The 23,463-nt window shown below is 41.2% G+C and overlaps 1 protein-coding gene across 1 annotated transcript in view; it reads left to right on the top strand.

Annotated features, from left to right (window-relative positions):
* Window positions 1-11,581, top strand: part of fbn1 (fibrillin 1) — a 260,794-nt gene extending 249,213 nt beyond the window's left edge. Inside the window, exons 54-59 of the mRNA XM_039771381.1 lie at window positions 1,991-2,107; window positions 5,122-5,250; window positions 5,346-5,465; window positions 5,924-6,155; window positions 6,973-7,156; window positions 10,277-11,581. Of these exons, the coding sequence (XP_039627315.1) occupies window positions 1,991-2,107; window positions 5,122-5,250; window positions 5,346-5,465; window positions 5,924-6,155; window positions 6,973-7,156; window positions 10,277-10,657 (1,163 nt within the window). The 3' untranslated portion in view covers window positions 10,658-11,581. The remainder of the gene's footprint in view (window positions 1-1,990; window positions 2,108-5,121; window positions 5,251-5,345; window positions 5,466-5,923; window positions 6,156-6,972; window positions 7,157-10,276) is intronic.
* Window positions 11,582-23,463: the final 11,882 nt, after the last annotated feature.

The following is a 23,463-nucleotide window of genomic DNA, read 5'->3' as shown; positions in this document are numbered from 1 at the left end:
GGTTTTCCAATGCCGTCTCTGTCCTGTCGTGGTGTCTGTATAAACACAGGGAACTCCAATTTCTGTATTACAACCTGCCTGAAGAAGGTGCCTGAGCTGCCTCAAAAGCTTGCATACTGTAATCGGTTCAGTTAGCCAGTAAAAGGTGTCATTTTTCTTGACTTCTTATTGAATCCATAATGGCTAACACAGTGCAACACCCTACTAATACAGACCTATTGTGTTAATAACAATCCAAAACTGAAATCTCTCATTTCTAGAAGAAGGCCTTCCTAATTGTGCTCAGATACCTCCTGATTGCTTTAATTCTCCTTCAGATGTGTCCACAACTTGATTGGAGTCCCCATGTGGCAAAGTGAATTGACTGAAGATCGCACACCTGTATTTAGAAGGTTCCACAATTCACACTGCATGTCAGAACAAAAACCAAGCCATGAAATCCAAGGAATTCTCTGTAGACCTTTACGGTCAAACTGTGATGAGGTTCAGATCAGGGCAAGGGGAGAAAACCATCTGAGTGTTCCCAGGAGCATAGTGGCCTTGATAACTATGAATACACCGGGACTCTTTCAAGAGTTGATTGCCCAGCCAAACTGAGTAATGAGTGAACAAGAACCCAATGATCAGTCTAAATGAGCTTCAGAAGTCCTCTGCTGAGATGGGACAACCTGTTGGAAAGACCACCATCTCTGCAGCACTCCATTAATCAGACGTTTATGGTACAGTTGCTGGACAGAGGCCAACCTTGAGTAAAAGGTAAACGACAGCCTACTTGGACTCTGAGAGCATGAGGAAAAAGATTCTCTGGTCCGATGAGATAAAAATTGATTTCTTTGGACAGAACTCCAAATACTACGTCTGATGAACACTGAGCACTGCCTGTCACCTGCCTAATACCATCTCTATGGTGAAGCATGGAGTTGGCAGAATCATGTTATGGGGATGCCTGTCAGTGGCAGTGTCGGGGAGACTGGTCAGAATTGAGGGAAAGATGAATGCAGCCAAATACAGAGAGGGTCTTGAACAAAAACTGCTCCAGATTACATGTGGTATCAGTTTGGGTCAATAGTTCACATTACAGCACTACAATAACCCAATGAGTACAGCCAAGACAACGCTGGAGTGGCTTTGGGACAAGTCTCCCTCTTTGTCCTTGACTGGCCCAGACTTGAACCTTGTAGAACATCTGTGGAAAGAGAGAGAGCTGAAGATGGCAGTTGACAGATGCTCCTCGTCCAATCTAAAGGAGATTTAGGGGGATCTGCCAGGAAGAATGGGATAAACTGCCCAAATCGAGGTGTGCAAAGCTTTTACAGACTTGCCTAAGACTTGAACCTGAAATTTCTGCCCCAAAGAGACTTCTACAAAGTGGCTGATTTAAGGCTTGGGGTACTTCTAGGAAAGAGAGATTTCAGTTTTTTGATTTTTAAGAAATTTGCAAATCTGTCAGAAAAAACAGGTTTTCATTTCGTCGTTATGGGTTATTGCGTGTAGACTGATGGGGAAAATGACAAATTTATACATTTAAAATAAAATCACCAACACAATAACATGCACAGAAAGTGAAGGGGCCTGAATACTTTCTGAACCCACTGTATATTTATTTATAAGGCTGTTAAATAGTGCAGTACTTCTCAACAATTTTCATTTAAGTGTCTTTGTGACCCAATGGGGCGGGTCCCCCTTGATGATTTCAGCATGATTGTCAAGAGTGTTTCCCCCTTGGTGATTCGAGCGTGATCATCAGAATGGGGTGGACCTGGGTGCGATTGTCGGTGTGTTGACCCACTACTATCACAAACAATCGCAACGTGTCACCCGCATGTGGCGGCCCGCAATGCTGACCCAGTATTTGAGTAACAGTGCTCCAGTGTATCATACAGAAATAGACGCAGATTCACAGAGCTGAACCCAGCATTGGAGGGAACCTCTTTTAAGCTGCACGTGCTTTCCTATGCCCGCTGATTCATCTTTACTTCTTGCCTTCCAGATCTCGATGAGTGCTCTACTAAGCAGCACAACTGTCAGTTCCTGTGTGTCAACACTATCGGTGGGTTTACATGCAAATGCCCTCCTGGCTTCACACAGCATCACACCAGCTGTATCGGTGAGTACCCGTGCGCTCGAGACGGTGTGGAGAAGCAATTCTGAATTACATCATGGACATCTGGTAAAATCTGGAGCGTTCATCTCCGTATAGTATTATCGAGTGTTTGAGATCTACATGGTACTTTGGAAAGAGAGGTTAACTTTCTTTTATATTGGAAGGGAAGGGCAATCGACAATGTGATTTGGTGTTTGATTTGATTGCAGCTTTGCCATTACACTTGAGCGAGGACGATGATAATGCTATACTTACTAAAGATTTGATTTATGGGTGCAGTTGTCAGTCCAAGTAAAGTCCAAAGGTGCTATAGAATTTATACTTGTGTGTGGAGACAAAATGAAATAGATTTTATTTTTCTCAAATTTGTTGAGCAGTCACATCTATCTAAAGCAACTAACATACAGCAGGCTGGGACCTGTGAGCTGAGGAGTCCTGGCTTTGACTCTCGGCTCAGTGTCTGGAGTGTCCATGGCCTCCTGATGACTACACAGGCTAATCTCCAGTTTTCATCCCCACATCACAAAGACACGCAGGTTGCCTAAAATGGTGACGCCTAGTGGGCCCAGTATGAGTTAGCATAAGAATGTGCGTCTTAGCATCCAAGGCTAATTTTTGTTATGCATAATGTTACCATAATGTATTTTAATGGACCTTATCTCCTTGAGGCCTAGCAGTGCAATTAGCCAGATTATAAAATCAATGGAGGACAGCTCTACAGAACAACGTCACAGATCACGGAGACCAGGTTTGGACTCTTGGCCTTCCACTGACAGTCAGAGTTTCTATACTGTATGAAGTGAAGGTTGATTGTTAGGAGCTTTAACTGATGATTCTAATGAGTGTAACAAGTGTGTCTTGTGATGCTTCCTGCCTGATGACGCCAGAATTCACTCCAGTCTCTTGGTCCCTTAATTGTGTATGGGTTCAAAAAATACACAAGTGCTATTACACAGGAGGTTAAAGCCTATCATGGACGGCAACGACTGAAGTCAGCTGGTCTGCCAGTCCAACACGGCGCAGTCATTAAAATGGATTACCAAGTGCTCTGCAGGAGCCCATCAAGATGAAACGTTACGTAATTAAGACTGAAGGTGAAAGGGGCCATTGCAGTCATTCACACTCTGCACGAAGCCAGGAGAAGTGGTAGGCAACCCTGCAGCTCTCATGGTGGATGTGTTTAAAAACATACATACACAAAAAAAAGAGATAATCCCACTGTGGACATAGAAGAGTGTTCTGCAAGTGAACTTCAGCTCCCCTCAGCCATGACTCTTTTGCTTATTTGACAGCACTGCGATCCCGAAGGTCCTCTCAGCTGGCAAACCTCTCCATAAACTCTCTTGTGGTATTTTAGCGCCCCCCCCCCCACACACCCCTTCAAAAAAAAAAAAAAAAAAAAAAGGCACAAGTTTAGTTACTTTAGTCACATCACAAGTTATTAAAATTTCCTTTCATCAATTTCAAGAAGGCGGCTCACTGCTGCTTGTTGTGGCACCCGCTGTCACCATGGGAACGCAGAGCCCTGCCAAGCTGTAGAGCGGCTCCCATGACCTCACGCTTAAGCACTTAGAATAAAGTAAACAGACGAGAGGCTGCGGCTTTCAGGCCATCAGTGCATGTTGAGGAATGAGCGCTCGTGTAGATACACATGTGGAGCACAAGCCTCGTGGCTTTGGGCAGCTGCTCATTAGTCGGTGGGCCGATGGGGCTTCAGCTCTGCAGACAAAATAATACGAAGGGACCTGGCACCATCACGCACTATTTACAGAGACGCGTCCAAACAGAGACATCAGGCAGACTTAGAGGGAAAAGACTCCAGCAAGCATGTGCATGATAGATGGAAACGGCGCTATATAAAGGACAGAAATGAAAGGCATTAAATACTAGATCAATCTGTCTTGCTGGAGACAATTACATGTATCTATCCATCATATAATGCCATTTACAGCTACCCATCTATCTGTTATATAATGCATTTCACATGTATCTATTATATAAGGCCTTTGCTATCTATTTATAATACATTGCATTTCATATCTATCTATTGAATCTATTATATAGTGCCTTTACTATCTGTCTATTGTATTTCATATCTATTGAATCTATCTTACATAGTGCTTTTCGTATCTGTCTAGCTATCTACCTATCACACAGTGCCTGTATTACCTGTTATACATTGCATTTAGTATCTATTATATTGTGCCTTTCCTGCCTATCTATTATACATTTTATATCTATCTATTATACATTGCATTTTATATCTATCTATCATATAGTGCCTCTACTATCTATCTGTTGTATGTTACATTTTACATCCTATCTATCATGTAAGTGCCTTTACTATTTATCTGTTATACATTACATTTTATATCCTATCTATCTATTATATAGTGCCTTTCATATCTATCTATCTATCTATCTATCATGTAGTGCCTTTACTATCTGTCTGTTATACATTACATTTTATATCCTATCTATTATATAGTGCCTTTACTAGCTGTGTCTGTATCTCTTACACAGGGAGTTCACTATTTATTACATAGTGATTTCCTATCTATCTTTCTATCTATTATACAGTGCCTTTACACACTATCTGTCTTTCTATTACAGTATATAGTGATCTTACTATCTATCCTACTCTACCTTTACTATCACATAGTGCCTTTCATATCTGTCTTTTCTACACTGCCTTTCATACAGTATCTGTGTATTTATTGTATTGTGCCTTACCCATCTGTCTCTCAATCTTTTAAATCACTATTCTGTTATGTAGTGCCTTTTGCATCTTATATAGCACTTTGAGTTACATTTTTTCTAGGGAAATGTTCTATAGAAATAAATGTTATCTATCTTTTTTATAGTATCTTACATATTTGTCAGTCAATCTGTCTTTGCCTCTATTTATTATATAGTGTCTTTTATATCTCTCCGTCAGACTATCTATAATATAGTGTCTCTCATGCCTATCTATCCATCTGAATATATCTGGTTAGAGTCAACTTCTCTTCCCACAGACAACAATGAATGTTCTTCTGACCCATCACTGTGCGGCTCTAAGGGGGTCTGCAAGAATTCGCCTGGCAGTTTCAGCTGCGAGTGCCAACGAGGCTTCCTGTTGGATTCCAACGGAGGGAGCTGTAAAGGTAAGCAGGTATTACCTCTAATCTTACACTGTGCCTCACATCAAGGGATGTCAAACTTTGATTTTGACTCTCGTGGTGATCTTTGTGTCTTAAAGATGTGGACGAATGTGATGGAAACCATCGATGTCAGCATGGCTGCCAGAACCTGGCTGGTAGCTACCGGTGCGGCTGTCCTCAGGGGTACCTTCAACATTACCAGTGGAATCAGTGCATCGGTAAGTCCACATTGACTTCAATACTGTCAGTATCTAGTCACGCCTCCATAGACACATACAAAGTGTAGCTGATATGTTATCTCAGCCCTTCACCAAGGCTATTCTGTTTGGCATCAATGTGATCCTGTGATGCCACTGGTCATCACTGAAATGCACAGGCATGATCTTCACTTCTCACCTTATTTTTATGACTCATAAGCACCACAGTCTTTTTTAATGTGTGCCATAGATAGTATGAAGGAGATAACAGTGCAAAATGCCCAAAACAGTCAAAATCATCTGTGCAGCTTCTCACATACTGTATGTCTAGTTTTGTTATGAGTTGGACCATTAACTACATCAACTAAAGGTAGCTGGGATCACCAGAACCAGTCACATAGTTGAGGCCTCCATTCTCAGAGGCTCATCTTAACTGTATGAAAATAATTGTATCCATGGATTTTTTTTTTCATCTACAGATGAGAACGAATGTCTCAATTCACACATTTGTGGGGGAGCCTCATGCCGAAATACGCTTGGCAGTTTCCACTGTGTCTGCCCTACTGGATTCCAGTATGAACAGTTTAATGGGGGATGCCAGGATGTGAACGAGTGCTCCACGACTCAGAACCCCTGCTCGTATGGCTGCATGAACACCGATGGTGGCTACCTCTGCGGATGTCCAACTGGGTACTACAGGGCTGGACAAGGGTGAGGACTGTGGCCCGTTGGTGCTGCTGCATTTATGAGATATTGTTGTTGGCGAAAGTATGGAAGGCATGTTGCTCACAACTGCATGGCTGGCTGGGCAGATCTGACTACACACTGAGAGATATGAAAGGCACTATATATGATAGACAGATAGATAGAAAAGGCACTATGTACGATAGATAGATAGATAGATAGATAGAAAAGGCACTATGTATGATAGACAGAAAAGGCACTACTGTATATACTATAGATAGAAAGACAGAAAAGACACTATATATGATAGATAGAAAAGGCACTATGTATTATAGATAGATAGATAGATATGAAAGGCACTATATGATAGACAGACAGAAAAGGCACTATATATGAAAGATAGATAGAAAAGGCACTATGTATGATAGACAGAAAAGGCACTACTGTATATACGATAGATAGACAGACAGAAAAGGCACTATGTATTATAGATAGATAGATATGAAAGGCACTATATGATAGATAGATAGATAGATATATAGATAGATAGACAGACAGAAAAGGCACTATGTACCATAAATAGATAGATAGAAAAGGCACTATATAACATAAATAGATATATACTGTATAAATGAAATGCACTATATAATAGATATAGTGCTTTTTCTATCTATAAGATAGATAAGGCACTATATAAGATAGATAGATAGATAAGGTACTATATACTATAAATAGATAGGAAAGGCACTATATGCTATAGATAGATAAGATAATGAGGAAAATATTTTCTTGTATTAGCGACTAAACATTTTTCTACTTCTACTCTTTTCGGCTATACTTTTAGGCACTGTGTATCTGGTGTTGGTTTTGGAAAAGGAGGACAATTAATGCCAGCAGCTGAAGAAACAGATGACAATGCACTTTCACCAGAGGCCTGTTATGAGTGTAAAATTAATGGTTATCCCAAGAAGGGCAGAAGACGAAGGAGTGTCAATGGGACAGAACCCGAGGCTCAAGCTGACTTGCAGGTAAATATGGACAGGCCACCCATCCTTTCTATAGAAGCAGGTTCATTGTATTCATGGCAGGATTTCATTGTGTTATCTGACGCCTTTACACAGGGTGACTTACAACGTTTGAGATACAATTGGTGACATTTATTTTATTTTTTGCAATTGGAGCGCAGGCAGGTCAAGCGAATTGCCACTGCCTTGGACTTTCTGACATTTTATGGAATTCTAATTTATCTACATAGGATTGTTCCTATGCATTCACACACCAAACAAAACTTGTCATATAAAAGTTACAATAAACTTCTATGGAAGTTTCAAAATGTAAACAAAAAAAAAGAAAAAAAAGACAAACCAAAGCAATGTATGCCCAGCAGCACTCCACATTGATTCTCAGGCGGTCCCAGGCTGTATGACGCATGTAATCTCTATAACTGAGAGACACAATCATGGTGACATGACTATGGCAGTTTCTAGAGGAAAAAGAAATAAAAGAAAGTCACCTGCCATGCTACATCCTCGACAGAGATCCGTCCCTAATTATGACTGATAAAATGGAGTGAGTCTAACACACGTGCAGGTAATTGGCTCTAGTGGTGCACACCATGTAAGGCACTATATAGAATGAACAGCCGACTAAGGCTTGATAAAGAACAGAGAAGTTTACAGGAAAGTGCATTCACAATCCATGTTTACCAAGAGAACTTGGGGCTGCACAAACCCAGGGTGGTGAAAGGAGCAAAGCTTTTACGCTATGTGTGGAGGAGCATTTCCAATTTTCCATCTTTATTCATTATAATTGAGTATTGTTGTTCTTATTAATTCCTCATTAATTTCTCACACAATCTCAGGAAAAGAAAAATACTGTTGTCTAAGATTTTTTATAACCCACAAAGTGAAGGAGGTTAAAGGAGCAAAGCATTTCCACATGGCTTTATTTATTAGTTCTAATTTACCTGTTATTATATTACTTATTGTTAATTAATTTGCTAGACATCATTAGAAAAAAAGATCTGTTTTATATGATTTTTATAGTACAGAGACCTATTTTGGTAAAAAGAGCTAAAGCTTTTTTTCATAGAAGGTGTTATTGAGCATTTCCACTTTACTTTTTTATTAGTTATTATTATTATTGTTATTATTTGTTTATTTTCAGAAAAAAATATTGTTTTCTAAGATTTTTATAATACACAAAGCCAAGGGAGGCCAATGAGCAAAATATATAGCATCTGGAAAGTGTGGGGGAGCATTTCCAGTTTACTTTATTTATTATTATTATAATAGTAATAATTATAGTAGTAATATTAGCAATAATAATAATAGAAAATCATTGTCAGAAAAAAATAGTTCTCTAAGGTTTGTATATTACACAAATCCAAGAAAGTAAAAGGAGCAAAAAAAGGAGCAAAGCTTCTTTTCAGCATTTACAGTTTGCATATTTTTTTATTATCCATCCATCCATCGTCTAACCCTCTGAATCCAGACACAGGGTCACGGGCGTCTACTGGAGCCAATCCCAGCCAACACAGGGCACAAGGCAGGAACCAATCCCAAGCAGGGTGCCAACCCACCGCAGGACACACACCCACACACCAAGCACACACTAGGGCCAATTTAGAATCGCCAATCCACCTAACCTGCATGTCTTTGGACTGTGGGAGGAAACCCACGCAGACACGGGGTGAACATGCAAACTCCACGCAGGGAGGACCCGGGAAGCGAACCCTGGTCTCCTAACTGCGAGGCAGCAGCGCTACCACTGCGCCACCGTGCCACCCTGGTAACATTATGCATAACAAAAATTAGCCTTGGATGCTAAGATGCACATTCTTATGCTAACTCATACTGGGCCCACTAGGAGTCACCATTTTAGGCAACCTGCGTGTCTTTGTGATGTGGGGATGAAAACTGGAGATTAGCCTGTGTAGTCATCAGGAGGCCATGGACACTCCAGACACTGAGCCGAGAGTCAAAGCCAATTTAGAATCGCCAAATTTTTTATTATTATTAGTAGAAACCAAAAAATTACTGTTTTCTAAGAAAATATAATACACAAAAGTGGCTAAAAACTGCATTTTTTATGTAAAATGTAATTGAACATTTCCAGTTTGTTTTATTTATTATTTACAGTTTATTAGTTAATAGTTATTATTAGTAGTTGCTTATTATATATATTTTATCATACACAAACTTAAGGGAGTGAAAGAAGCACAGCTGCTATGCTGATTGTTATGGAGCATTTCCAAGTTACTTTCTTTATAAATTATAATCAAATAATTATTATTATCGTTTATTAATCTGTCAGACATTATAAAAAACGTTTTTATAATACACAAAGTCAAAGAGGTAATAGGACCAAAGCATTTCTTTATTTATTAGTTCTATTAATTAATATAGTATTAATTGTTTATTAATTTGTTAGACATTATTAGAAAAAATACTATTTTCTATAATTTTATAATACATATACCTATTTGGGTTAAGTAGCCATTTTTATATAAAGTGTTAGTGAGCATTTCCAATTCATTTAATTTATTATTACTGTAATTATTATTATAATAATATTTTTTTACTGAGAATAATTTTCTAGGATTTTTATAACACTCAAACCAAAGGGAGGAAACATACAGTATATGTAAAGTCTTAGGGAGTATTACCAGTTTGCTTTATTAATATTGTTATTAGTGTTAGAAAAAAATACTGTTCTTCTAGAAAAATATAATAACACAAACCCAATCAGTTAAAAATATTAGCATTCCCAGTTGTGTTTGTTAATTCGTTACAATTTATTAATTATTATTAAGTACTTATAAAGATTTTTGATAATGTATATATTTTTAGTAATAACATGCACATTACAGGGATAAAAGGAGCAAAGCAATTATGTCAAGTGTTATGGAACATTTCCTGTTTACTGCATTTATTCATTGTAATTAAATAATCATTGTTATTAGCCGTTTATTCATTTGTTGGACATTCTCAGATAAGCAATAGTTTCCTAAGATTTTTTATAAAACACAAACCCAAAGGTGAGAAAGGAGCCAGCCAACCTTTTTAAGTCCAGCATTATGGAGCACTGTGTGTTGGGGGCCTGTCACTCACTGCTGATCTCACCCCATTGTTTCTCCTCACTTTCAGGAGGAGCAAAGCCCGGTCAGCATGGCAAGCCTGGACATCGACAACCAGCTTGTGTTTAACTTCACCATCAGCGACTTGAGAAAGAAGGAGCACATTTTGGAGTTTGTACCCGCCCTCACCACGATGACCAACCACGTGCGATACTCGATTGAGAGCGGCAACGATGATGGCTTCTTTAAAATCAATCAGAAGGAGGGAATCAGTTATCTGCATCTGACCAAGAAGAAACCTCAGGCTGGAGCCTACTCCTTACAAATCAACAGTTCCTCGCTGTATAAAAGGAAGGAACTGGAGCTCCTGGAAAGCAAACACGACAAAGACTACCTCAGCGGTGAGCTTGGCGAAAACCTGAAAATGAAAATACTCATTGTTCTTCATTAACTGTGCAGGTGACAAAATTCAAATAAAAAGGAAACAAATGATTGCTTATGCCAAAGAAAAGAAAACCAAAAAAAAAAACAACCAACCAAAGTGGACAAACTATTCCATTAACTAACTTCCAAGCAGATTCTACATATCATGGATACAAATATCATTATGTTGACGCGACAAAAAGCCCCACCATCGATAGAGAAGAGACAGCAGGAATAGGTACAAAACGCAAACGCCAACCAAAGAACATCGACCACTTTACTCAGGCTTTGTAATTCTTGAATATGCCCACAGCCGTATGATGATATGTTGAATCTTAGAAACACTACCTGGGGACGCGTTTTTTTTGTTTTGTTTTGTTTGTGGGAAGGCACTAATGCTGTGGCCTTTCACCAGTTCAGCTCTCGGACAAGAAGGACTGTCTGATGTTATCCTGATTTTTTTATTTCAACTCACTAGATCAGCAATTTATTATATTCCTTGGTGCTAGTTACAAGAGATCCTTGATTTACAAATGCACTGTAATATTTTACAAACTTGGTAGCGGAAATGCAATCTCTATTCAGTCCAAATAATATTTCAGTTTCTTCTTTTTGCAACCAACCCAAGTTAGCTCAATAGCTTCTTTCAGTTATGCCTATAATAAATACATGTAAATTAAGTGTGTCTATACTGTAATCATGTTACTTTCTTAATCATGGAAGCAGTCTTTTTGTAATTGTTTCTATTGTAACCCTGTACGTAACGGGTTATGTAATGGTGCTTCTAGGGATCAGCGACTTCTTTTTTTTTTTTCCTTAATTGTGTCCACCATAGTGATAATGTAATATCTCTGTTCTACAAACTGTGCACTGAGGCCTGCTTTGAGGCCCACAACTTGTTCTCGGAAAATCTGATGGATGCGTTCAGTGCAGTCAAATCAAAGGCTGATTCGAAAGAAATCATCTGCATAACAGCAATATTTTTTTGGTTTAAATGTCATAAAAACAAAATAAACACAAACTTGGATTAAAAGGAGGTGTAGTATGGAGTTTGCTTCCTCCCAAAGTCAAAGTGAACTTTATTGTCATCTCAACCATATACAAGTATACAGATATATACAGATAGACGGCACTGCAAAGCTCAGGGTCCACAGTGTAACAACAGGAAGTGCATATAAAAAATGAAATTAAAAATAGAGTTTAAATTTAAAATACAAACAAGACAAGATTAATGCAATGTATGGCCATCCTCTTCCCTGGCAGCTCTATCCTTCTCCACCCTTCTCCCAATATACCCAGAGTCTCTCCTCTGCACATATCCAAACCAACGCAATCTCGCCTCTCTGACTTTGTTTCCTAACCGTCCCACCTGAGCTGATCCTCTAATGTCCTCATTTCTAATCCTGTCCATCCTTGTCACACCCAATGCAAAGCTTAGCATCTTTAACTCTGCCACCTCCAGTTCTGTCTCCTGCTTTCTGGTCAGTGCCACCATCTCCCATCCATATAACGTAGCTGGTCTCACTACCGTCCTTTAGACCTTCCCTTTCACTCTTGCTGATACCCGTCTGTCACAAATCACTCCTGACACTCTTCTCCAGCCACTCCACCCTGCCTGCACTCTCTTCCACAATCCTCATTACTTTGTACTGTTGATCCCAAGTATTTAAACTCATCCACCTTCGCCAACTCTACTCCCTTCACCCTCACCATTCCACTGACCTCCCTCTCATTTACACACATGTATTCTCTCTTGGTGGTCCTACTGACCTTCATTCCTCTCCTCTCTAGAGAATATCTCCACCTCTCCTGGGTCTCCTCAACCTGCTCCCTACTCTCACTACAGATCACAAGGTCATCAGCAAACATCACAGTCCACGGGGACTCCTGTCTAATCTCGTCTGTCAACCTGTCCATCACCATTTCAAATAAGAAGGGCTCAGAGCTGATCCCTGATGTAATCCCACCTCCACCTTGAATGCATCAGTCGCTCCTACCGCAGACCTCACCACTGTCACTATTCCCTCGTACGTATCCTGTACAACTCTTACATACTTCTCTGCCACTCCCGACTTCCTCATGCAATACCACAGCTCCTCTTGAGGCACCCTGTCATATGCTTTCTCCAGGTCCACAAAGACGCAATGCAACTCCTTCTGGCCTTCTCTATACTTCTCCATCAACACCCTCAGAGCAAACACTGCATCTGTGTAATATAATAAATAAATAATAGATATAGGTAATACAGAATTTACCAGTGTATATTTGTTCTTTAAGACGTGTAAACAATTTCAGTTCAGAATGTTTCACAGCAGAAGGATATCAAAGAATGTCAAAGTGCAGTGTGCAAAATCCTTAAAGGTCAGTATGTTGCTTAAAGTATGATACTTGTTGGCATTTAGTGTCAACAGAGTGCAATTACGGGCCGCAGTACCTACGAGGTCAGTCACGTAACACACCAACATCATGTGACACCCATCGCACGCCCAGTTACACAACGGTTAAGATTAGGGTTGTGTGAGGGTGACCTGACTCAAAGGGCGTTTTGTGACTGACGTCATCCTTACCTGAACTTCTCGAATGTTGATTGATGAAAAGCGCCCACGCTTTTATTTTACAAGTGATGTACGAGAGGCTTATTGTTTACTTTTTAGTACACTTTTTAACTTAATATAAGCGTGGTTTTTCAAAAGTACTTTTATTTATATATATATGTTTTTAGTAACACTTCTTCACCACCAGAGGGCAGCAGAGAGCATAAGGCTTCAATCCTCATTTTCATCTGGATGGGCGAAGAGGCCAGCAGTTGGGGATATTTATTTATTTCATCAGTCCTTTGCTATGATGTTCCAGCTAGGATCGAGATCTTTCTGTATTCCGTCTCACCATCTCATTGGAGATCTACCAACCAGGGCCATCTTAACAGCATTATAGGCCCCTGGGCAAAGCAGTGCACTGGGGCCTGCCTCTAACCACACAACCACTCGGCAAATCACAACACACATAGCTTAGCATGGGGCCCCCAGGCAACTGCCCAACGTGCCCATGCATTAACACGGCTCTGCAACCAAACAGCCACATAAAGCCGCATGGCCACCAGCGTATCACATTCTGTGCCCGTCTGTCATCAGACACGCTTACCATTTGCCCTGTCCATGTGTACTTTTGTAATGACGCCTCCATGATGACGTTTTTGAAGCCAGTTATACACTGAATCGCTCCATTTCTTGATAAATCTCTGAGCAATATTTTCAGCACCCATCTCTTCACTGCACAATGTGTGACTGGAACCGTCTCAGTATCCATTTTGCATGGATTCCACATTTTGCAGCTGTATATTGTCAACAGTAAAACAATGCCCTTGAAAGTGCCGACTGCTGCTTTGGTGTTTTTGGTCTCTTGTAACATTAGCTGAATGCAGTCGAGCGTAAGCTACTCTACGGGTCTTCGTCACCATACATCTTGGTTGATTGTGTGTGGGTGTGGAGGCAGATGTATGAACTAATGTCTTTAATCACGTCTTATCTCTTTGTATGAGAAGAAAGGGTTTATTTCTATTGATCGGCAGGCTCACTTCTCTACTTGCTCCATCAAGATCACGTAGAACCCATTCGGCATCCTCGAATCTCTGGGTGGTCATCACAACGTCACCAGCAAACTGACGTCATTGATGTTGCTGCCTCTGTCTTCCCAACAGAGTTCTTTGGAAATTTAATCTAGAGCCACTGTGAACAGCTTTGGCAAAACTGGACATCTTGGAATATTGATTGGATGGTAGAACAACGTAGCGCAGATAACTGCACAGTTTTAACAGTGCCTGTCCTGCAGCTCGGGTACACAGAATTGTTATTAATTAGTGAAACTGCCAGGGAAGCACAAACTGTGTGATGCTCACCTGTAGAGCTACCCCTCCATACCTGTCTAATGTATACCAGTTCAATATTTTATTGACTTATGGGGAGACTTCTTTGCAGCGTGCCATGTTCACTGTGTGGCAGTGTCGCACCATTCTCCTTTGGGTGTATGAGTGCAATACGTTTCTCATTCAGGCAATGCATACAGTATAAGATATTAGCAAGTGAAACAAGAAAGATTTGATTTGGTTACAGTTTTACGGAAATACATTTTGCAGGCAATTTCACAAAAGTGAAATACGAAATTTACTGTAAGAGTTTTTTTTTAGGGTTTTAGTTGTTTTTTTTGTGCATGGGGAACAAGGATATCACAGATAGATATGAAAGGCACTACATAATAGCTAAGCAAAATGACTAAATAAGAGATGTGAAAGGCACTGTATAACAGACAAAAGGGGAACTATAAACTATATACTGTAATAGATAGATGAGAAAGACATTATATAATAGATAGATGAGACATTCAAGGCACTATTACATAGATAGGCAGACAAAATCACTATGTAATGTACTGTGCTATATAATAGATGTGAAAGGCACTACATAACAGAGAGGTAGACAAAAAGAACACTATGTGAAAGGCATTATATAATAGATAGAAACACAAGTAGAAAGACAATAAAGGCACTATTATAATAGTCAGCTAGACCGACCTTAACGGCACTATATAATAAATAGCAGATAGAACTTTATTTGTCCCAAGTAGGAAATTTAGCTTTTTTCAGCAGTTCCATAAATATAACAAACACCACCACCACCCTCCAAACACACATAAGAACTACAAAAAAGAAAGCTTGTGACTTGGCTAAAGATAAGAGAGCAGTCCCAGGGAGGCGTTATGGCTACTGTCTGTGTTAATTCTGCACATTTTTCTTGTGTCTGGATGGGTTTTTCGTCTGGGCTGCTGGTTTCCGCCTCCATTTCAGAGATGTCCGTATTTGGTCAAATCACCTCTACAGGCGTTTAGTTCACCTGTCCCTTTTCTGAACCGGATTTTCCCATTACAGCATAAGCCAACCCGCGATGAGATACCAGTTTGTCACAGGGTACATGTGTGCCAACACTATGCCAATGTCATTCATGTGTTCATTTTCCAAAATCTGAATATTTCAATTTAGTGGGCAGAGTCTGCACTGGCAGCATCGTGTGCAAGGCTAGAGAAAACCCTCGAGGGCCACAAGTCAGATGGCTTGCACTCGTGTTCACATGCAGGAGGCCAGTTTAGAGACTTAAACTAATAGAGACATCACTGTGATGCGGAGCGGACTTTTTGTTTTCCTCTCCGCCATTGTCAACTGCCCATAGGTTAACGATTACTTAATGGACAGATCCCTTTAGGGAAGCTGTTAGTATCTCTTTAAAAAAAAAATGTAAGAAAGATCAAAACATATACTGTACTGCCGCTATCATTATTTAATTTTCTGTGACTGGTATAACAGTTGGTATATATGAATTTCCTTTGAAGGAAGGCACCATATACTCATCCATTCTTCTGCTGTCTGTATTCAGTTTCTTCAATTCAGGGGGCATAGCGAGCAGCCAAATTAACACTAGACAGACCTGTGGTAAAGTGAGGTCTGCGGCTGGTTGCCGTATTTTAAATAAATAATTGGGGGCGCTCACACTGGGGAGTATAGCAGGTACGAGCGAGCGACTGAGAAGACGGCTCATCTCCAGGCTGATCAGCCGACTGTGCATTGCCTTGCCAGCACGAGCGGAGGGTCCAATTGTCTCGTTATCAGCACGGGGTGAGCATCAGGCAATCGCACCTGCAACTGCTCCCTAGCCTATAAAATTAGAGCACAAAGAGAATGAGGAGCAGAACAGCAGCCGGTGGAGAGGTAGGTCCAGCCAGCCAGCCGAAAGGCACGCCGGTCATATGCGCTGCGTAGGAGCAAAGGTTTGGTGCTCTTATTTGGTGCCTGTTGCTTATCCTTGAGGAGCGGGTACAATCGAGGTGGTGTCCTCCCCAGGGATCCAAGGGATGACTGCAAGAGTGTGAAGGAAGATGGGAGGCCAACCAACCCCAAGTGGTGTGGCTGATGCTGTGCGGGGAGGCTAAGATGGGGGTCAGAAGGAGGGGACCACGGCTGTTAGTGTCTCCGCCAGCTGAGTGAGCAAAGAGGGAGCTGTGTTGGACTTGTCCAAATCTGGAAGGAACAATGACCCACTGACTGTGGCATTTCAGTCTCATCAAGTCTTTTATTTTATTCATTTCACGGATTATTTACTTGACTAAGATTTTTGGAGCGCTCTGTTAACACTCTGATTTTTGAATGATTTTTACTAAAAGCACTGAGCACCTTAATACGCCTTTCCCTTGCTTTGTGTGTCCTCATCTGCTAACGTTAAAATTGACAGAGTCGGGTTCAAGAGGCTCCCAAAGCAGAAGTGGGAGCAAGGAGCTGACCCGCACCATCACAAAACCACCAAAATATCGCAGAGCACACACTCAAAACACAGACCCCGACAATTTAAAATCACAGACTCAACCCGCTCGTATGTCATTGTGGTTGAACTCCAGATAGACAGAAAGAAAACAAATTCTACACCCAGAGTGCCGAGGCCAAGACTTCAACCTTCAGTCTCCTGGAGTGTTGAGGGGGCTGCTCTTGTTCCTATTATTCTCATTTTATTTTGCATTCATGCTCACATTATTCAATTTCATGTCATTTTTGCTTCAAAAGTCAGTAACATGAACAAAAACGTGTAATACATTAATATCATCATAAACACTGTCCAGTTTGGCTTTAGCAAACTTTGTCTGCCAGCTATGATTAATTGACATTGCTTAAAGTTTCACAAAAGTACCTTGGGGAACTCGATTTACACTCAACCCAGAAACAATGAAATGAAACAAACTCGCCATATGGGAGACAGATGTACCTGAGGGCAGATCAGGACACGCAACACGAAGCAGAAATAAATCGGGGGGTTGGAGAGCTCGCGCAGTCGGCCCCTGCTGCCGTTGGCCGCTCTTTTGTACGCCACTCATTATCGTACAGCCTTGCTGCAATTTCAATTTTATATTCCTATAAACACTATAAGCCACTTACTTAACTATAAACACAAATCTGCATCATGTGAAAAGGTAAGTGCACCCCAAAATGTGATTTCTTTTTAAAGATTTGCTTAAACATACAGTATGTTCATTGGTACAAAAATCAACATTATCCAAAACTGATCATTTTTCTTTTGTTATTGGTAATTCCCCTGGGTGTCATCCTTGACAGTACTCTATCTTTTCAGTCCCACATCAATAACATCTCCCGGTCTGCTTATTTCCACCTGCATAACATTGATCGTATTCACATGTTCATAAACTGGTCACCTCTCGTTTGGATGACTGCAACTCCCTTTTCTTTGGTCTAACACGCAAATCTCTTTATACGAGGTGTGGCAGAGAAGTAATGAGACTGGCAACACTGCAAGCGATCTGGCAACGCTGCGCTGTTGTCCTTGATAGAGCCCGTGTATCAGTACCCTCCCATAGCTCAGTGCGAGTTTCAACTCCTTCCGTTAACTACGTGATTTTTGTGACTGCTGTTAGCGAAGTTGTGTTTTTGGTTGTGCGTCACGCAAAATGGAACAGCGGAATTTGGAGCAACGTTGTGCCATTAAACGGCAAGTGTGACGTTTGAAAAGTTAAAAGAGGCCTATGGGGAACATTCTTTATCCTGAGCTCAAGTTTTTCAGGGAGGACTTCAACTTCGAAAACCAATGAAAACATCGAACGTGTGAACACTCTTGTGAGATCAGACCGTCGTTTAACATTAAGAATGTTGAGTGAACAATTCAATTTGAACAGATTTACCGTTCATCAAAATTTTGACTGAACATTTGCACATGCGAAAGGTCTGTGCCAAAATGGTGCCGAAAAACCTCACAATTGAGCAGAAGGACAATCGAAAAAACAAGTGTCTTGATCTTCTTGACAGAATCGCTAATGAGCAAGATTTCTTTAGTCGTGTGATCACAGGTGATGAATCATGGATTTTTGAATACGATCCTGAGACCAAGAGGCAAAGTCAGGAGTGGCACACTGCAAACTCTCTTTGACCAATGAAAGCTCGAATGAGCAAATCGAAGATCAAATCAATGCCGATTTGTTTTTTTGACAAAAGGGGAATCGTCCACAAAGAATTTGTTCCTCCAGGACAAACTGTCAACCACGTTTTTTATAAAGACGTCCTTGAAAGGCTCAGAAAAAGGGTCATTCGCGTGAGACCAGACATTGCAGACAAATGGATGCTCCATCATGACAATGCCCCATGTCACACCGCCCTCTCCATAACAGAATTTTTGACCTCAAAACGCATTCCTGTGGTTCCCCAGCCCCCTTATTCACCTGACCTCAGTCCGTGTGACCTAAACTGAAAAATGTCCTCAAAGGACGTCATTTCAGGACTTTAGAAAACATCCAAAAGAGTGTAACGGACATGCTGAAGACCATACCAGTTGAAGACTTCCAGCGCTGCTACCAACAGTGGGAACAATGTCTCCATTGGTGTGTAGCTGCCCAAGGGAACAACTTTGAAGGGGATAACATTGATGTTTGAAAAAAATAAAAACTTTGGTAAATAAAAAAATCAGTCTCATTACTTTTCTGCCACACCTTGTAAGCTTCAACTGGTCCAGAATTCATTACTAGAGCCCCCTCTATTCACCATATCACTCCTGTCTTGCAGAAGCTGCACTGGCATCTGGTTAAGTTCCGTATTGACTTCAAAATTCTCCCGTTAACATTTAAGGCGACCCACAACCTTGCCCCTCCATATTTGCCTGACCTCCTCCATGTTGCCATTCCCTCCTGCACACTTGGATCCTCTTCCTCCATCCACTTGCCTGTCCCCTTCGCCCGTCTTACCACCACGAGGAGCAGAGCAATAGCTTTGGAACTCATTGCCATCCCAGCTTAGAAATATTGATTCATGAGTCTCACTTTTCATGTCTAAACTTAAAACTCATTTGTTTAAGACTGCTTTTTCTCTTGGATTATAATTGCTTTTAAATTTTTGTATTTTTTTAAGTTTTGTTAATAAAGTGTGCTTTATCTAGTCTTTGGTGTCCTTGAGTGTTTAGAGAGGCACCTATGAATAAATAAAATGTATTATTATTATTGTCAAGTTTTGAGCTTCATTTAAACAGTATCTACAGATATGGGTGATATAACAAACATCATGCCACATTTACATTTTGTAGTCTGTATAGTTTAATTAAATATCAATGCAAATTCCACACATGTTAAAAAGCTAGTCCACCCGGCTATTTATCACTAACCGATAACTCAAATCTGGTGCAAATGACCAGAACAGAGAGAATCATTTATTCAATGAGAATGAACGAATGGGCCTGCGTAAAAGTCCATCTTCTGCCCTACTGGTTTGTATTGCCCCCTCAAGTGGGTCTTTCTTATAACTACCTAGCGGTCCCGAATATCAGCTTTTTTTTTTTTTTAGTTTTTTTCCACTCCTTTGTGTAGGATTCTTTCAGCTGTGTGATGTTTGAGAAGCATCTTGCATGCAACAGCCTCTTTCAAACCCTACCACAGCTTTGACTTGGCCATTCCAGTGCCCTCCACTTCTTTGTTTTTAGCCATTCCTTGATGAATTTACTGGTACAATTCAGGTCATAGCTCATGACCATAGGCGAGAGGAGTCAGATGAGGTGGCTCGGGCATCTGATCAGGATGCCTCCTGGACGCCTCCCTGGTGAGGTGTTCCGGGCACGTCCAACCGGGAGGAGGCCCCGGGGAAGACCCAGGACACGCTGGAGGGACTATGTCTCCGGCTGGCCTGGGAACATGGGATTCTCCCGGAAGAGCTGGAAGAAGTGGCCGGGGAGAGGGAAGTCTGGGCCTCTCTGCTTAAGCTGCTGCCCCCACGACCCGACCTCGGATAAGCGGAAGAGAATGGATGGATGGATGGAATTCAGGTCATTGCATCTTCTGCCAGATGGTCTCACATTACACTCAAGCAGCCTCTGGTACAATGAAGAATTCCTAGCAGACCCTCTGATGGGGCGGAGTGGTGGCTATGGGGCTAGGGATTTGCGCTGGTAAATCGGAAGGTTGCCGGTTTGAATCTCGTAAACGGCAAAAGTGACTCTACTTCATTGGGCCCTTTCAGCACTTCACGTCAAGACACATTTTAATAACGACTCGGCGCGAGTCACTGGCTGCATTTCCCTACTTGATCGAGGATGGCGTCATTTCCCACTTTCTCCAAAAGGTTGTGCATGCATGGATCAGGGCTGCTGTAAATATGCACGTGTTTCTTCCCCCAAATGGTGTTTTCTTTTATTAGCTATCAACATTTCCATAGGCACATTTTGAGCCTCTTTTTGTGCTCTGAACAGACGAGGCAAAAAAAGACTAAATGGCAACATTTAAAAAGAAGATCCTGGCATCGACTATAAAGCTTGGTGGTGCAAATGTTCTTTTTTTGGGAATGCTTTGCTTCATCAGTGCCTGAGCATCTCATCAGCATAGGAGGAGGTGGTGGTTAGGGGGCACACACTGAAGCACATGATGAACCGACAGGAGCCCAGATTAGGACCGGAGTGCAGCCATGTGACGGGTGACACCTCAGCACCACACTAGTTCAGATGGAGTGGAACAGTGGGAATTTTTTTTTTTTTATGGTGGCCGGAGTGACAATTCTGCCACCAACCCCCAAGTTGAGGGCCTACATGTAGGGCTGGATGCAGATTAATGTCATACCCAGGACGGAGGAATTGCAGGTTAAGGGCCTTGCTCAAGAGCCCATCGAAGTAGAGTCACTTTTGGCATTTACTGGATTCGAACTGGCAACCTCCCAATTACCAGTGCAAATCCCTAGGCCTCAGAGCCACCACTCCACCCAGTCATAGGGTCTGCTAGGAATTCTTCATTGTACCAGAGGGTGTAATAAGAACGGCTCCTCTCAAATGATGTTCTAGTCATTTGCAACCAACTTTAATTGGAGGGATTTGAGGTAGTGAGAAACGGAGGGGTGGACTTACTTTTTCCACAAGTGAAATTTGCATTTAGTCTTATTAAACTAATACAATGGACTACAAAATGTAATATAATAAACACCTACGTGTGTGTGTCTGTGTAGTCCGGAAGTGACAGGTGGAGTCAGGGCAAGGGCTCCACCTTAGAGGAAACAAACTCGCTTAGCCGCTAATACACAAGCGAGGCCAGCACGTTGGCAATACAAATCCTCCTAGGAGAGAGATGCCCAGTGTAGTGCCTTTCAATTACCTGACATTGCTACATTTGGTTTTTTTTTTTTCTTTGATGATTTCAATCATTTCTAGGACCCTGAGGTTTTTTACAGCACAGGCTTACACAGCTAGTGTAATATAATAAACATCATGCCCCATTTAAGTCACCTTTATCTATAGATACAGTTTAAATGAAGGTTAAATCTCAATATGTCCACATATGTTAAAAAAAAAAAAAGAACAAAACATTTAATTGTATTAGCTTTTTCATAACACTGAACATTTCCTTCATCAAATTTTAATAGGGACAATGATGCTGTCATGCTGAACCACATTTTCATGCTGTATGCACAATGGAGGTTCAGTAGACCACAGAGGCGCATACTTTATAGAGGAACTTGCAAGCCACACCATTTCGTCAGTGACATCAGGATCAAAGACGACTTTAGACGGTGCAAATGGACAGCAGGGTATTTCGAGCCAAGAGAATCGTGAAGAATTGCATATTGGAAATTGTGTAAAGGAGACAAAAATGGGTCGACTTGGAAGTAGTCAAATGGGAGGATGAAACAAATTACAAAAACTAGAAGCCAGTGCTGAGCTCATTGATGGTCAAGGTAAAAGGGGAAGCGGGGACTGCTGTTGGGCCATGTTTAGCATATGCTCCCACACACAGACGGATAAGATACAAAAAATAGATGGTCTCCGCTGAGTTGAGGAGCAATTAGACATAACAAAGATAAAAACAATGGCGCAGCCAACTCAAGGACACGTAAAACAAATGGCTCCAAGGAGACTACACACGTTGCATTGTGTTTTGTGGGTGGCCAAAGGGAAAAAAAAAAAAATCTGAAGCCTCCATCATGGAGAACGAGGTCAGCTAAGACTGAGAGAAATCTGCAGAGGTGAAGCTTGGTCAGAGACTGCTAGCTGAAGGATCTCGAGGTTTTCTCAAACAAAAACAAAACAACCTTAAAGACAATTTAAAGGAAGCCCTACTCAATCAAGTGTACTGCTTGAGAAGTGAAAACAGAGTGGTGGCTTTTTCTTTTTTTTATTCTTCATTTTTCTTAAGCAGGCAACAAGCCAATAGCAGGAGGACCGTTCCTTTTGAAACACGGTGGCCATGACGTCAGAGACGTCAACATCCTCCTCCAGCAGACACCTGTACACCTATATGTCTGACCCACATGCAACACGTCACCATCTTCCAGTTTCAGAATAAACAAGAATTAAAACACAGCACTTTATTTAATAAAAAAAAAGCAAAAATCAGCTTACCTATGAACTTCAAGAGAAGAGCACATGTCTGGAAACAACTCCATAAAACATTTGTAGAGAACAACGGCGAAACCCACAGCAAGAAATACTCCACCCACAGGCTTTCTTCTGAAAAACCACCAACAATTTCCTCCAGTCCGTGCATTTCAGTTGTTCAGGGTTACGGTGTCCCACTACTCCTGCGGGGTGTGTGAGAAATACACAAATCAAGTGTGGAACAATGGGGAAAGAGAAAGAAAATGAACAAAAGACTTGATGCTGAGAGGAAATAGAGAAGTAGAATTGCCATTTTCAATTGAAAAGCTGTAATTGATATAACACGTTGGATTGCATTCAATTCCGGCACAAATAATCCAATTCCGGGCGGCACGGTGGCACAATGGGTAGTGCTGCTGCCTCACAGTTAGGGGACCCAGGTTCGCATCCCAGG

The sequence above is a fragment of the Polypterus senegalus genome, chromosome 12, assembly GCF_016835505.1.
Source record: "Polypterus senegalus isolate Bchr_013 chromosome 12, ASM1683550v1, whole genome shotgun sequence".
In the NCBI taxonomy this organism is placed as follows: Eukaryota; Metazoa; Chordata; class Cladistia; order Polypteriformes; family Polypteridae; genus Polypterus; species Polypterus senegalus.
The sequence above is the reverse complement of the archived record's forward strand: the minus strand, read 5'-3'. Positions and strand labels throughout refer to the sequence as shown.